This window comes from Psammomys obesus, unplaced genomic scaffold (genome assembly GCF_907164565.1).
Source record: "Psammomys obesus unplaced genomic scaffold, mPsaObe1.curated_primary_1811, whole genome shotgun sequence".
NCBI lineage: Eukaryota > Metazoa > Chordata > Mammalia > Rodentia > Muridae > Psammomys > Psammomys obesus.
In genome coordinates this window covers 781,256-796,835 of record NW_026591643.1, presented here as the reverse complement: position 1 = coordinate 796,835, position 15,580 = coordinate 781,256, and the positions used below count along the sequence as shown (strand labels likewise).

The 15,580-nt window shown below is 43.9% G+C and overlaps 1 protein-coding gene across 10 annotated transcripts in view; it reads left to right on the top strand.

Annotated features, from left to right (window-relative positions):
- Positions 1–15,580, top strand: part of Znf644 (zinc finger protein 644) — a 72,025-nt gene that overhangs the window by 23,800 nt on the left and 32,645 nt on the right. For 8 of the 10 annotated variants that reach the window (XM_055611568.1, XM_055611570.1, XM_055611572.1 and 5 more), the window contains one exon: positions 1,153–1,213. The exons of 1 other annotated variant lie outside the window; for it this stretch is intronic. In XM_055611568.1, the coding sequence (XP_055467543.1) occupies positions 1,170–1,213 (44 nt within the window). In that variant the 5' untranslated portion in view covers positions 1,153–1,169. Of the gene's footprint in view, positions 1–1,152; positions 1,214–6,692; positions 6,827–15,580 lie in introns of those variants that run through there. One more of the 10 variants, XM_055611574.1, reaches the window with a different exon arrangement.

Genomic DNA, 15,580 nt, shown 5'->3' with positions numbered 1-15,580 from the left:
ACTAGGTTAAGAGTTGGAGGAAGTGTGCTGGTGTCCCCTCCATTGAGAGTATTACATTAAAAATAATAGATTGCCTTTAGGTAAGGAGAGCAGATTATAGAATTTTGGGTAAGACAACACTCAGTTTTCAGAATTGGTAGAAACAGATTCTTGGTAAATCCATTTTTAGTGGATTATTAGGATTAAAAGTGTTATTAAATTGAGGGAGAAGATTGATTGATGAAAGTCTCTAATGGTGTTTAACATACTTTTATACTTAGTTGCTGTTAGCTGTTATTATTGTTGATATAGTCTATTAATGTATCCTTTATTTTGGTTGTACACAATGTTAGGTAAACACTTGACATAGAAGTGTGTTTTATTAATAAATACTCAGCCTTCCTCATACCTGGGTTCTGCAGCCATGAATTTAACAAACCCTGTATTAGAAATATTTGGGGGAAATTGTGTTTGTACCAAGTGTGTATACACTTGTCTTTGTTTTATTGTCCATCTCTAAATAAGGAACACCCATGTCCACAGCGTTCACATTGTATCAGTTTTAGAGGTGCTGAAGCAGTGACTTAAAGTACATAAAAGAGTGCACATAGGTTGCACCCCAAGACTATGTCATTTTATCTAAGGGATCTGACCATCTGCAGACGTTAATATCCTTGTAGGGGTTCAGAAGTAATTACCCATAGTTTGAGGTTATTAAAAATTTAAGAACTACAAATTATGATTCTTTTAAGATTTTTATTTTATTTGAGCATTCTTCCTGTACCTATTTATGTACCGTGTGTGCAGTGCCCACAGAGTTCAGAAGAGGGCATCAGAGGGCCTGGAATTACAGACAGTTGCAGCCTGTGGGTGCTGGGAACTGAACTTTGGTCCTCCCTGGGAGAAGCAAGCGCCTTTGAGTCACTGAGCAGTCCTCCTGCCCCCAGACTTTTAAGTTTCTTGCTGGGATAGATTATTGCTTCCCTTGAAAAGGTTGTTGATATTTAAATTAGCCAGGTTAGTTGTTGAATACTCTTAGGTGTTTTATTAAGTTAATAAACTTACACTTTTTAAGTAAAACAGTGTATTGTAGATAGTTTTTTTTTTTTTTTTTTTCCTACCTGAAATGAAACAAAAAATCTAAGTGATGGTTTTTACATGTATTTGTTTCAGGCTTGATTTAATTTTGGATGAGATTATTCTTGCATCAAGATGTTAATAAGCCAAAATTTAGGTAAGTAGAACACTTTATTAAATGTTGCATATCAAAGTAGGAGTGATAAAAAAAGAGCTTATATTTTGGAAAGCTGCCAAAAGGCTGGAAAGACAGAATTTAGTAAAGGTTTGCAGTGTGCCGTATTAGCTTTTGGCCAGCTTGGTTCAGCTGATCTAACAGCAGTGAACAAGCCGCATAGAGGGGTGAAGCAGCCTTCTTGCTTTCTTCAGCCTTGAGCTGTTCGGAAGTGTGCAGGCTCCCAGTGCTAGTGGAACATGTTAGAAAACCTGGCTGCACTTGCTGAGCTCGCACAAGTTAGAGTTACGAGATGTTGACTGCTACTTTCGCTGTCAGGAGAGAATATGGTGTCTTCCTGTGAATTTTATCTCCCTAACAGAATGCTGAAAGCCGTGACTTCCTTCTGTCACTGTCATGTTCGGAACTGGTGTGTTTGCTCACATGGTGTTTGTGTCTGGAGGCCGGTGGTTGCCACTGGTGCCTTCCTTAGTTGCTCTCCACTGTATTTACTGAGGAGAAGCTCTCCCTGAACCTTGTCCAGCTAGCCCGCTTGCCAAAGGGACTCGTGTCTCTGCCTTCTGAGCACGGGAGTTGCAGGCAGGCCACCGTGCCAGCCTCTTTGTGGGTACTGGGTCTTCAGTCTTGCACAGCAAGCCCTTGGCGAGTGGCTTTTCCGATGTGGCAGTCAGACTGGCCTTCTAAGGACTGATGCTCATTTGTCCTGGCCTTTTTTTTTTAAGACAGGGTTTCTCTGTGTCTTGGCTGTCCTGGGCTCATTTCTTAGACCAAGCTGGCCTCAAACTCACACAGATTTCTGCCTCTGCCTCCTGAGTGCTGGGATTACAGGTGTGTGCTACCATGGGCAGCTAAGACTGTTGACTTAAAAACTTAGTTTTGGTGTTATTTTGTGTCTGATGTGTGAAAGAATCACACATCACACTTTGTAGAAGTGTAAGCTTTTGAAGTGGTAGAAATACATCATCAGTAAGTGAACGCAGCCTTAGACTACAGGGCAGAAAGAGCAGCACCTTGGTGAGCTCGCGGAGCCTCTTGCTGTGGAGAGGAAGCTGACAGTGCGTGAAGGTCCGCCCCGAGCGTGCTTCAGTTGCTGGCTAAAAACCCAGTGCCTCTAAAAGCCTTCCCTCTCCACTTGCACGTTTGCTGACAGAAGCTTGGCATATTTGAAATTGGGCAACACTGAGATAAGTACTTTTCTTGTTTGTCATACTATATTTAGTGTCCTGTGAACTTTAAAGTACAGAATTGAATGACCATGTTGAAATTTGCATTGACCCACTCGTGTAGATAAAAATACAGAATTTTTCATTATCTTGAAAAGTTCCCTAACTCTTCTCAATCTGATAGCCTCCCCCTGAAGTAAGCCTTGCTACATTCCATTGGCCTGGTTTAGTTTTAGCTGTTTTTGAACTTCATGTACATAGGATTTTATAGCTAGTACTTTTTTTAAAAAGTCTTAATTTTGATGTTTTTGTTTCATGTGAGAATGCCATTATTTCTCTTGTATGAATATAACGTTGTTTGTATGTTCTGTAAACCTTCGTTTTCATTTGCCTTTATTTCTTCTACCCCTTTCCAGACTCCTGTCCCTCTTATTGTTCTCTGCCACCAGCAGAAGAAAGTGGAAGCTCTGTTTGGTGGCATATAAGTACTTAGCTGTGCCGTAGAGCTAGAGGCATTGCCAGCATTCTTTCCAAACGGCACAGCGTTTTGCCTGCAGAGTTGGTGTTTCTGGGGTTGTCCCACAAACGAGGAGCCAGGCCTGGCCTTACGCAGTACGTTGTTGTCTGAGTTTCGATTGCTGTGAAATGACACCAGGGTCAGGGCAGCATATAAAAGTAAGCACTCAGGGAGGCAGAGGCAGGAGGATCTCTGTGAGTTAGAGGCCAGCCTGGTCTACAAAGCAAGTCCAGGACAGTCAGCTACACACAGAAACCCTGTCTCAAGAAACAAACAAATAAATAAAAATAGGAATGAATAAGTGAGCTGTGAGTTGGGGCTCACAGGTCCCGAGGGTTAATCTGTACCCATTGTGACAGGGGCATGGCAGGAGGCATGGTGCTGGAGGAGTAGTGGAGAGCTTCGAGAGCTTCTGTGTTGAGGCAATGAGGCAGAGAGAGTGAGCTGGTGTGGATCCCCACAGTGACAGAGCATTCAGACATTCAGAGCATCACTGTGGTCCCCTTACCTGACCGTGACCTTGTTGAAGATTGGCACCGGCCAGGTCTCACTTATTTTTCGTGGACCTGGAAACAGTGCGTGTGCTCAGTGAATGTTTGTGCAGCATAGGTTAAGAACAGTTCTTTTCCAAGCACGGTTCAGGACTGTGTGTGAGTGGGGCACTGGTGTCCTGCTGCTGTTTGGCTGGGGAGTGCCAGTGAGGGCAGCCTAGGGGAGCAGTGGAACGAGAATGTTCCTGCAGTTTTCTGACCCACTGAAGAAATAACCTTACCTTCAGACTTGAAGTTAACTTGAGCGTCATTGATTTCTTATGTTTGATTATTATTATAGTTTCCATGCAAAGGTGTTACTGTGTTTTGTAAATATTCTCTTTGGATTTTTTACTAGTTATTTCTGTAAACTGAAGATTTAAAAAGATCTAGCCGGGCATGGTGACACAGGCCTTTGATCCCAGCACTTGGGAGGCAGAGGCGGGGAATCTTTGAGAGTGTGAAGACAGCCCTGTGTACAAAGAGAGTTTCAGGACAACCAGGGCTGTTACAGGTAGAAACCGGGTGTCCAAAAAGCAAAACAAAAGATTTAAGAAGATGTTACTAAGTAAAGAGAGAGGGGGATGGGCCTGTATGTAGGAGGTGAAGGCAGTGCCCTCATTTCCCGAAGGTGAAGGTAGAGACTGAAGCACCGTGGTCTCGAACTTGTGTTTTTGATGACTGTAGCTTAGGCACCTTGCCACTAGCGATTTTACTTTATTGTTGTAAACGTTACATATGTACATATACACACAAATGTACATGTAAACACGTAGATTTATTAATTAGTAATTTGTTTTAAAAGTTAAAATATTCTGGCAGGTTTTTTTTTTTTTCCTCTTTACTATCTGAAACTTGGCTAGTGGGTTGGCTATCGCAGCCGGTCACCAGGGCTTCTCTGCCTGAAGCTAGCCTGGCCTGTGGCAAGTCCAAACCAGGAAGAGGCTCTTCCCCAGCGGGATCAGTTTGTGTCCTTTACTCACTGCCGCTTTGGCAGTGCCAGCTGAATGCAGAGTTGGGTACTGACCCACTCTCCTGCTGTTCCTATTTCTAGAAGGATTTTTGTTGTTGTTGAGCAGCTAACCCTGATTAAAGTGTGTGCTTTCTTGTAGACACTGTTCGATTTGCTTATCTACAGATTTTAGATGAGGTCTCTAGTTGTCCCCCATTTTCAGATTCTTCATCTTTGAATGCAGCCCTCAGGGAAAAAACCGTTTTTATTGATTGGGGGTGGAAAATTATGGGCAGAGGGACGCTTGCAGTAAAGTTTTAATATCAGGAGTTATTTTGTGAAGGTTTCATTTAACTTGATATTCATGATGCCAAGTTTACTGTGGTTCTGAGACAGGCCTCAGTGCATAGGATAGGGTGGCCTCATACTTGGTGCTCTCTCTATCTCCTGCCTGGGTGCTGGGGTTACAGTGCAGTGCCCCACACCTGGCTTAGGAACGCATTCCTAGATGGTTTATATTGTAGTAAAGTAGAGGAATTATTTGGATGGTTAATTTTTTTTTCAAATTGTTTAAACAAGTCTGACTTTGAACTCATCAAAAATAATGTGGTGGAAGTCTTCAAAGTGATACGTAATTATTTTACTTTTATAGTTAATGTCATTGTTAGGAAGCAGTCTGACCTTGAGCAGCTCAGCGCCAGCAGCCATCCCCAGCTGCCAAATGTGACAACTTTCACTGTGGCTGCAAGTCCCATAGAGCCCCATCATCACACACCCCCTGTCTTTCCTTCTCCTTCGCCCCTGCTCAGAGGCAGGAGGTCTGTTACGTGGTATGACCTTTGTGGTACTTCTTGGCTTCTATTTACCAAGGCATTCTTCCATCGGGAGACCCTAACAGTCAGAGGTTCAGAAATGCTAAGTGACGAGCTCAAGGCCAGGTGGAAAATTGCAAAGCTGGAACCCACATCTTTTGACCTCTTCCATACTTTGTTTTGAGAAAACTATTAAAGCTGATAAGGATTGTGGGCCTTGCTACCATATGACTATCCATTTGTAAAATGTTTCTAACTATCAGGTGGTTCACTTACTGTTACCTGAATTTGTTACTGTAGTTAAATTGATTTTAATCCATCCTCGATGATAGTCATTAGACTTGGGGAGAAAGATGACTAGGTAGGTAACAGTCGTTGGTGATTAGTGTTGGGATACAGCCTGGCTTCTGAAAACCAGAGGAAGTGGGCTTTAGGACTTCAGTTTGTTCTCAAGCATCGAAGACAATACCATTCTCCAAGTATGTAGTTGTTTAATTTTGGGGATGGTCTTGTCCCCACGTCCAGGCCACCCCTGGACTTTACTTTATTTCTCCAGGATTACTCTGTTTAGCCTTGCAAGTTCTGGGATTGGTCTAAATTCTCTTCAGACTAAGTGGAAATATTGCAGGCCTCCCACAGAAGGGACACATGGAAATGTAGGGAAATGTCGAGATTCATCTAAATAAACCTTCAGGGGGCTATCCTCCTGAGCCCTGTAGGAGCCTGTTACTCAGTCAGGAAGCTTGGACTCACCGAAGAAGCAGGAATGGAACCGGAAGTGGGCTCCCTAGACAGAAAGGGTGAATCCAGGGTCAGGAGCTCAGGGATCCAGAACACATGCCAGGCGGCCACCGAGGCCCTGGCCTGACTTGGGCAGATCAGTGGCTGCCTCATGAGTTTGAAACTGAGAGACATAGAGGTGGGAGCCAGCATAGTTGGGGCAGACAAATGGCTGCTCTAGGAACCGCCTAGAGCAGCCTGCTCCTGCTCCTGCAAACTGAACTGTGGTGGGCCAAGCAGCTCGAGAGAGATGGCTGCAGCCAGCTGAGCTGGCAGCTGCTCTGATGGGCTGCTAAGTGGCCATGGCCAAGCTCTGGGGGACCCAGCCATGAGTTCTTTGGAGAAAAGGGGAGCCCATCCTTTCCCTGCCATGGTGAAAAAGGTGCTGCTGCCCCTTAGTGTAAACAGGGACTTACACGCCTTGGGCAGTGGGAGGGATTTTAGGGGCAAATGTGTTTGATTCTCTGGTGCTGTGCGAGCCAGGCATGCTTCATCTACATGTAACAACACAGTCCTATCTTAAGAGGAAAGCAGTTCTTAATTACCCTGTGGGTGGGGGAGGAACTCCAGGTATGCTCAAAAGGTCATTGGTGGAAAGCCAAGACACCAAGACAGCTCATTAGCATAGGGTGGGTATTTTCAGGAATCTCTCTGAGGGCCATGTGACTGTCATTCGAAGATCTGGTCTCTCCCCCCTCCCCCATCAGGTGGAGAGGGAGCCCTACTGAAAAGGGGAGCCCATCATCTTACACTGAGCTCTGAGGCTGTCTGAGCTAGACTTCAACCTTAACAGCAGGGTCCCACAGACGGTGTTTGCAGAAGAGGCAGCTTGAGAAGTGAGGTAAGAAAAAGGAAAATTGGTGGAAACAAGACATCCCGCCCCCTTTCTCTCAATGGGAGTTCATAGGGAGATGAATTAGGGGTGGGGAGAGGCTAGTGCTTGGTGCCAAGCAATAGAGAATAGGCTGGAGCCATTTTACTTGGGTCCTATAAGCCATTTAAAGAGTTTAGATTAACAGAATAGTAATTAGCAGCTGAAGGAGCGTGTGTGGAGAAGTGATGCAGTTACATCCGATTTACAATTACATTTGTTGTTCTGGTTTTAATTCCAGGGCCATATGCCATACTCTACCTTAAACATCCCTGGCAAATAGTGAAAAAGTAGAAAACAGGGCACAGGAGTGCTAGATTGTGCTCAGGATGGACTGGCAGAATATGTGGTTGCATTTGAGAGTCGACAGCAAAATAGAGGAGCTTTGGTATTTACTTCAGTAGAGCTGGGCTTAGGGAAGTTCAGGCAGCAGTTAGGATGACAGATGTTTCTGGCTTTGGCAGTGGAGTTGCACTCACAGATTGGAACCATAGGGAAGGTGAGTGTTTGGAACAAACAAGAGCTAAGTTATATTGAGCTTGAAAGGGTCCAAGCCTTGTGAGCTGAAGTGCAAGAGGCTTTGAGGTTAAGAGAGATCATTGTTGTGTTCCTCTCACACACCTACTTTGTTCATCAGTATTTGATCTAAAGATTGTTGAAAACAGATTTATTCCAGCTTGTATTAGATTCCTGCACAGAAACAGACCTTTTTGTTTTTGGCACAAAATGTTGACACCTCCTAGAACGGCTTGTGCAGCTTCACAGCTTTTTATATTTTGGATTCTCTGATTAAAAAGTAAGACCATGGGAAGCTTAGATTTGCTATTTTTAAAAATATTTTATTTTATGTATATGAGCATTCTGCTTGTGTTTATGTCTGCATACCACATGCATGCCTGGTGCCCTTGGAGGCTAGAAGAGGGCGTGGGGTCCCCCAGAGCAGTAGTTAAGGACAGTTGTGAGCCACCATGTGGGTGCTTTGTCCTCTGCAAGAACAGCCAGGGCTCCTGACTGCTGAGCCTTCTCTTCAGTATATGGTGGGGGTTTTTGTTGTTGTTGTTGTTGTTTGTTTGTTTTGTTTTTAATTTTTTTAATATTTTTGAGACAGCATTTCATTGTATTACTCCGGCTGGCCTGGAACGTGCTACATATACCAGACAGGCCACTGAATTCACAGATGTACTCTGACTCCCCCAAATAAAGGGTATGTGCCACCATGCCCCAGATTTACTTGTGTAACAGAAATTCCATAGTTTTTGTTCTTTTTACTCTTGCCAAACCTTTACATATTTTTTGCCTGGGTTAGTAAAGTGATGGTACCCAAGCTTACTTTATTTAACATTTATTCAGTGCCAGGCATTGTTACTAATATTTCATAAGGATTAATTCAATCTTTGTTTTGTAACTAACAAGATGGAAATTGTTACAGCACTTCTACAGCACTAAAATAGATGTAAAATAAGATGTGAAAAATGGGGTGGGCTTGGTGGTGCCTGTAATCCCAGTACTTGGGAGGCAGGTGGATCTCTGTGAATTCAAGGCCAGCCTGGTCTACAGAACAATTCCTGGACAGCCAGAATTAAATAGCAAGACCCTCTCTCAACAAAAAACAAACAACACAAAAGCTAAGCACAAATAAAATCCTATGTTAATCCCATTTAAATGCTTATGTACCCCCATCTTTTATTTTGAAAACACAGATATGTAATTACTTTCCAGACACAGAAATTGTTAATTTTTTACTGATATTAATTATCATTTAAAGAGAGTCATTTGCTGGACCCTGCTGGCAAAGTGGGGAGTGAGAATTGAAAAAAAATAACACAGATCACACGGGATTAGCTCGAGAGGGCTGTCAATCGAAACTGCAGAGTTTATTCCACGATTCCTTTTTATAGGCAAAGCAAAACAAGTCACATCAATACAAGGAAGGGGTTTGTGGAACTGCCAAACTTGTTTTCTTAAACCACTTCCCGGTAGCAGATATGGTCCAAGGTCACACAAACAAGTTAAAGGAACTTGGCAAAAGCACCTGCTTATATCTGTCTCAAGGTGAAGGTGAAGGCCAGGGTGAAAACAGGTTTTTCTGCTCAATCTCAATCGCAGAGCAGCTTGACAAACAAGCAGCTGTACACAGTCATTACATACTTTTCTTTTTATAAGTGACTTATTTCACTTTGTACTTAAGGTTTATCTCTGTTGTGCTTTGCCAAACTCCTTTTTAAGGCTATTGGGTGTACATGCCACATTTTGTCACCTTATCCATCAGTGGACAGGTGGGTCTACAGCTTGTGACTAATACACATGGGTGTGTCATCCAGCCTCGGTTTCCTGAGGAACCACCATATTGTTCGCTGTGGTGTCGCACCACTTGATGGTGTCACAGTGTACAGATGCTTCTTTTTCTGCATTTTTGCTCATTCTTTGTGTTTTCCGATTTGAGTGTGTATGTGGTGGTGTTAGCTGTTGATAGCAGCTGTCCTGATGGTCGTGAGGTGATGTCTCCTTGAAGTTTTGTTTGTTTGTGATGGAGCCTTGCTGTAATCTCAAGCTGGCCTTAGGCTCCTGTGCAAGTGATTGTTATGCTATAGCCTCTGCAGTGTTGAGCTGCCAAGCCAGATCTTATTGCAGGATTGGCTGATGATTAATGACGCCGAGCATATTTTCATGTGCTTGGTGGGATTTGTGTATGTGTTGGAAAAATGTCTATTCTGACTCCTTGCTCATTAAAAAGAGATTATTGGGTGAGTGTTGCTTCTGGGTTGTGAAAGTTCTTTATATATGCTGGGTATTTCAAGTCACGTATTTGACTTGAAAATGTTTCCTCACATAGGAGAGGTTAACTCACTGTTGACTTTTTTTTTTTTTTTTTTGTTGAAGAGAAGTATAACGGTTTGATGTAATATAATCTCTCCACTTCCACATTTGTCTGCTTTTGGAATCACACTCCCAAGAAATTATCCAAATTATTGCCAAATTCATGTCATGAAGCTTTCCCTTCATTTTCTTCTAAGAAGTTGTAGTTTTAGCATAGTCTGTCCTTGAACCTGCTATGCAGCTGAAGTTGACATTGAACTTGTGATAAATCCTGCCTCTCACCTGGTATTACCACACTTGGTTTATGCAGTGTTTGGGCTTGAACCAGGGTTTGGTCCTGCTGGGCAGGCATTCTGCCAAATGATCTACATATTCAGACCTTGTGTATTTGACCTTATTGATTTTAAGGTTGTTTCAGTTGTTTGTTACCTGTTGAGAATTTAAAAAATTATTTATTTTTATTTTATGTCCATTGGTGTTTTGTGTGCATGTATGTCTGTGTGAGGGTGTCAGATCCCCTGGAACTGGAGTTGCAGACAGTTGTGAGCTGTCATGTGGGTGTTGGGAATTGAACCCTGATCCTCTGGAAGAACAGCCAGTGCTCTTAACCTCTGAGCCTTCTGCCCAGTCCCTGTCCAATGAGATTTTTATATGAATTTTAGGATGAGTTTTTATATTCTAACAAAAATGTCCTTGGGATGCTAATGGGGGGATTGCATAGAATCTGTACATTTCCATATACACTGTGGACTTCTGTGATGCTTATTCTTGTCTGCCAACTTGACTCTATCAGAATTAAGACAGAATTAAGTGATATTTTCTGATGCTTTCTTACAAATACATTATCTGGTTGTACTTCACATTAATCACAAAATGTGACAATTACATGATGCTTGGATTGTAGATGTCATAGCTGCTTGTCACAGGAGATGACACACAGGCACGTGCATGCATATGTGCTATATTGAGAGTGATTAGGCCAGGTGATGGCTCACGCCTTCTATCTGGGCACACAGGAGGCGGAGGCGGGTGGATCTCCGTGAGTTTGAGGCCAGCCTCTTTTATAGAGCCAGTTCTATGGCGTCTAAGGTGACACAAAGAGACCCTGTCTCAAACAAAACAAAAGAGTGATTTAGAGTGGAATTTTTTAGATGAGGACTGAGTATCAGTACTTTTTAAAAAGGTCTTCAAGTGCAGGCATCTTTGACCGCTGACCTAGGTGATTCTGACCATCTGTTTATAAAAATGGAGCTGGGCTTGGTAGTGTACACTGGGTATCTCAGTACTTGGGTGCTGGAAGCTAGAGTTTGAGGCCATTGTGGGCTACCAGAAGCCTTAATGGCTTAATGACACAGAATCTGATCTCAGGGCAGGGAACTGTACATGTGTCTCTTGCAGAAGTTTAAATCTTTTTTTCTGCACACATCTAGGACTTTTAATACTGAACTGGAACTGTTCCAGGCACAGAAAGGACCTTTACTATGGGGTCTAGGACTAAGTTTTCTGAAACATGGGTTAAAATGGATATTCACATGTTTTTATATCATATATAATTAAGCTGTTCCTTGACATGGATGCCTATCCAAGTTGGGATTTCCTTCACTGCTGTTTTAGTTTGTAGGGATATGTGCAGGCAGGGACCACTGCTTTTTTGGGGCAAATCAGTTTATATAATTTAGCAGGTACTCTGTAGCAACATTTAGTGTGGTAGAGACGACTTTATTTTGGTATTTTCAGAGGGTAGAAATCACTAATGTATTGGACTGGGTACTGTGATGTGTGCGCCTTTAATCCCAGCCCTCATGAGGCAGAGGCAGTTGGAAGCCAGACTGGTCTACACAGCAGTTCCAGGATAGCCAGCCAGGACTACACAGAGAAACTCTGTCTTGAAAGAGAGAGAGAGAGAAACCACTGATATCTTTACGTTTCAGTTGAACATTCTTACAAAGTTTGAGAACATGTTTCAATGTGTTTGTGTGTTTGGGCTGCCATAAGAACATGGCACAGACACAGTGGCCTCAGCAGTAGAGCTCTGCCTTCTCACATTCTCAACACAGGCAATGTGGGATGATGGGATTTGTAGGTGTAGTTTGCCCTGAGGCCTGGCGCTTTGACTTGTAGTTAGTTGTTGTCTGGCTTTATATTTTGGACCTTTTCTGTATTTGCCTATCCTTGGTGTCATTTCATATGTGCCAGTGTGCTCCGAAGGAGATGTTTCAGACTGGGTTGGGGCCTGCCAATCAATTTAATTTAACACCATTCGTTCAAGGCCTTTTCCAGATACTGTCTTGAGGTACTGGAGCCCAGAGTTCCAACATGTAAATTTGGGGTGGACACTGATTTGTAAGAAAATAGTTGTGTGCAAAATGCTCTGTTTGAGTTAGTGATTGTCTGTGTGGAAGTGTGGCTATCAACAACCCCACTGGCTGCCAAAGAGGGTAACTGTGCTCTTTGCAAGGAGGGTGTGTTCAGCCCTCCCTTTAGAGCGTGACAGAACCTGTAACTCCTGGTTGTCTGTCCAGTGAGATACACGTGCTTGCCAGTGTCCGGGAGGTGTGCGTGCACAGCTTGGGGGAAGGCCGTTGCTCGAAGCGGAGCTCTAGAATAAGGTTTGGAGGCGTTGCCATGGGGATGGGACTAGACTGCCAAACATGTCCTCTGCTACTGAGCTACATGCCTGATCCACCGCTCTTCCTGCACTTATTTCATTCTTACGACACTGACATAAGAGAAGATAAAAGCCTGCCTTATCTGTCACAGTTACAAGTTAAACTAGGGACAGGCAAGATTCATCCTCAAGAAATAGTAATGGCCAGGGTTAGAACCATTGTCTAAAAGCCCTCTTGTTTCTATATTAAAATGAGAGACTCATCCCCCAAACTGAAATACAGTAGAGAGCATTTTTATCTAAAGAGAAATTAAGGCAGTTAATAATTTTTTAACTTGGGAGCTTGGAATAAATTGCCTTTTTTTTTCTCAACAATCTTTTGTCTTTATTTTACGCTGTTGTAAATTATAAATTACATACATGGCACATATCAGTTGAGGCATGTGAGTAAGTGCTGGCGTTGTGCAGCCGTGAGAGGAGACGTGCGTTGTCACATCCTGTTTACCAGGCTGCATAGTTATCAGCTGAGTTGGTGCTGGTGAGCATGCTGGCGGCTGGAGCTGTTGCAGTTAATAAGGAGAACTTTACTTCCTGACAGGCCCTAGGCCTTACATGTGTCTACAGTTAGCTTATTTTCCTCAGCGTGTCCACTTATGCTGTCCAACACTGTGATGGCTCAGAACCCATCCCGCAGCGGCTGTGGCTTCTGTCCGTGCACGCCATGGGGAAGACTTTCCTGGCATTTTGTAGGTGAGAGAGGAGGGTGATCACTAGCCATCAGCCGGACATTGGAAGACAGCTGTGAGAGAACACGCTACAAAGGAGCCTGGCTGTATGGAGGCAGAAAGCAGCCCTAGCTGTCTGAGGGGCTAAGGATAGCTAGGCTTGTGTGAGTGAGAGCTGACGAGAGAAGAGGACTCCAGACAGGAAACCACATGTGCAGGCCCAGGGACTAGGGCACACTGGGAGTGTGAGCAAGGAAGGTGTGCAGAAGGAAAAGGTTCATTCTGCTCCTAGGACAGTGACTGCAGAAGGGCTGAGCTTGGTGCTGTGTGCCTGTTGGCTCAGCGCCGAGGGTCAGACAGACGTTGTATGCCACCTGTCTCTAAGAGAAGAGGACTCTGGGTTGTGCTGAAAATGGGTGATGCTCTTTGGGTTTCGTTTCCATTATACATACATGAAAGGTAGCCAGATGCTCGGTGCTGCTATACATGCAAGGGCGTGTCCGTCAGTGATCAGCAGAACTTGTGTTCTCAGGAAGTTTGCCTTGTGTCAGAGCGGAGCCATGGTTTGAGGTGTGTACGTGAGGCCAGGGTTAGCACTTGCCTTGCGGAGAGAACAGGGCCAGAGTGCTGTCATCCTTCATGTAGGATGTTCTAGGCAGAGCTAGAGACGGCCAGGTGCGAGGGGGCCCACACATGCATTTGGGCAGAATACACGGAGTGTGTCTAAAGAGCATCGTAAAGGCCACATAGAGAAAGGGTGTTGAGGAACATGGTCTGAAGTTTACCACTACGCGTGTTACAGTTAAACTGCACGTGAGCTTTATGATAACCACCGCTTTGCTGTTTCATCCAATCCCATGCTAATGTTTCAGTTAATTTAAAATTCTAAATTCAGTTAATTTACATTAATTTAAATAATAAGTTGGTAAAATGTAATAATTTAAAATAGCATTCTGGGATTTAATTTTTTTTTTTTATTCTTTTAAATAAGAAAATACACTCATAAAAATGTCACATACAGAAAATGTACTGTTTTGGATTGAATTGTGGTTTTTTCCTAATCCCCTGCAGACTCGAGGCCTTTGCCCTGCCCTCAGATTAAGGTGGATGGTAGAGCAGATGTGGCCCGTGTGGCGGCTGGTTGTGAGATGAGGTCGTCTGGGTTCCAGCACGCTCACGGATGTGAAGTAAGGAACGGATGGCTGTTCACAGGCCAGGGCGGTTGCTCCGCCTCAGCTGTCCACACCTGGCTTTGCATTTCCAGGGTCCAGGTCTGTGACCCAGTCCCTGTGTCCTTTTACACCACCCAGCCTGTGCCACTCGGTTGTCGGCGTGCAGCATGTGCTAGAAAGGCTTCGCGTGGCCTGGCCGTGCCAGCTGGGTGTCTACAGCAAGGAACGGAAGTGTGGCAGCATTAAGCAGCCGTCCCAGAGCTCTTGGAAGGCGCCATGCACTTGTTTAACAAGTGAAGACCTGGTGTGATTTCTAAACTCTGACTAGCTTGTAGGGTTGAGCCCTCCCCATGTTGATAGACCTGTAGCTAACCTTCAGTAACTTGAGTGTGTTAGAAAAAGAAGTGTGGCCACTTGGTGGCGCTGCGTGGCTGAAAGTGGTTACATTGTTAACTGCGTTGTTAGACGCGATTGCAGTCAGGGAGGGCTCTAAGGAAACTTGACACTGCGTTTGATCTTGTTGGTGAGTAAGTATTGGGGTTCTAAAGTAGGGTTTATAAAAATGCCATAAAATACAAACTATAAGGTCAGGCTGAGTGTAAAGGGTAGGGAAGTATGCAGTCTTTTGCAAGAGACCTGCAGCTAATTCAGATACCATCTGTCATTCAGCCTCAGTGCAAGATCTTAGTCTAAATGTGAAAAATAATTTTGTATTAGAAAACATTTTAAAGTTTTCTCTATAGTAGTCGTTTTGAAGGTGAACATTTTATATTTTCTTATAAAGCTAAGAGATGGTTATTTTAGGTAATTAACGTAAACGTTTGGAAAGCGGTTAAATATTCTTAATTATGTCTTCTTACAGAATATTGAGGGCTCCAACAGTTACTTTTAAGGTCTTTTGTTCACTTTTATTCATTTGTCATGTACTTAGACAAAGTGTAGTTGAAGTATGAGAAGTGAATTATGTTTTCAGACATGCTTTTACTCCACCAGAAGACTTGTACTGCTGGAATAGTGTTTGCAGGGCGTTGTTTTCCGGGTTGCCACAGAGCAGTCGCCTCATGACCACAGGGACAGATCTCCCTGCCTGGGCACCCCGCCTTCCTTCCCAGTCACCCAGCCTTTCTTTGAGAGGAGCATTGCCTGGCTTCGAGGACGACACCTTTTAGCTGCTGTACAGCTTTTACACAGCTGCCGGTGTACAGTGTCTCCTGTCGGCCGTGTGTCAGGTGGGGCCGTGCTTCTGTTAACTGCCGACTTCCCTACAGAATGTGTGGGCTGTGTGCGGCTGTTGTCAGCATGCTGCACACGTGTGGAGCTGTGCTTGGATCGTTGGTGTGTGTAGGATGGAAATCAGCACTGACACTTGAGTTGTTTCCCGGTGTGTGGTCTCACCAGCTCT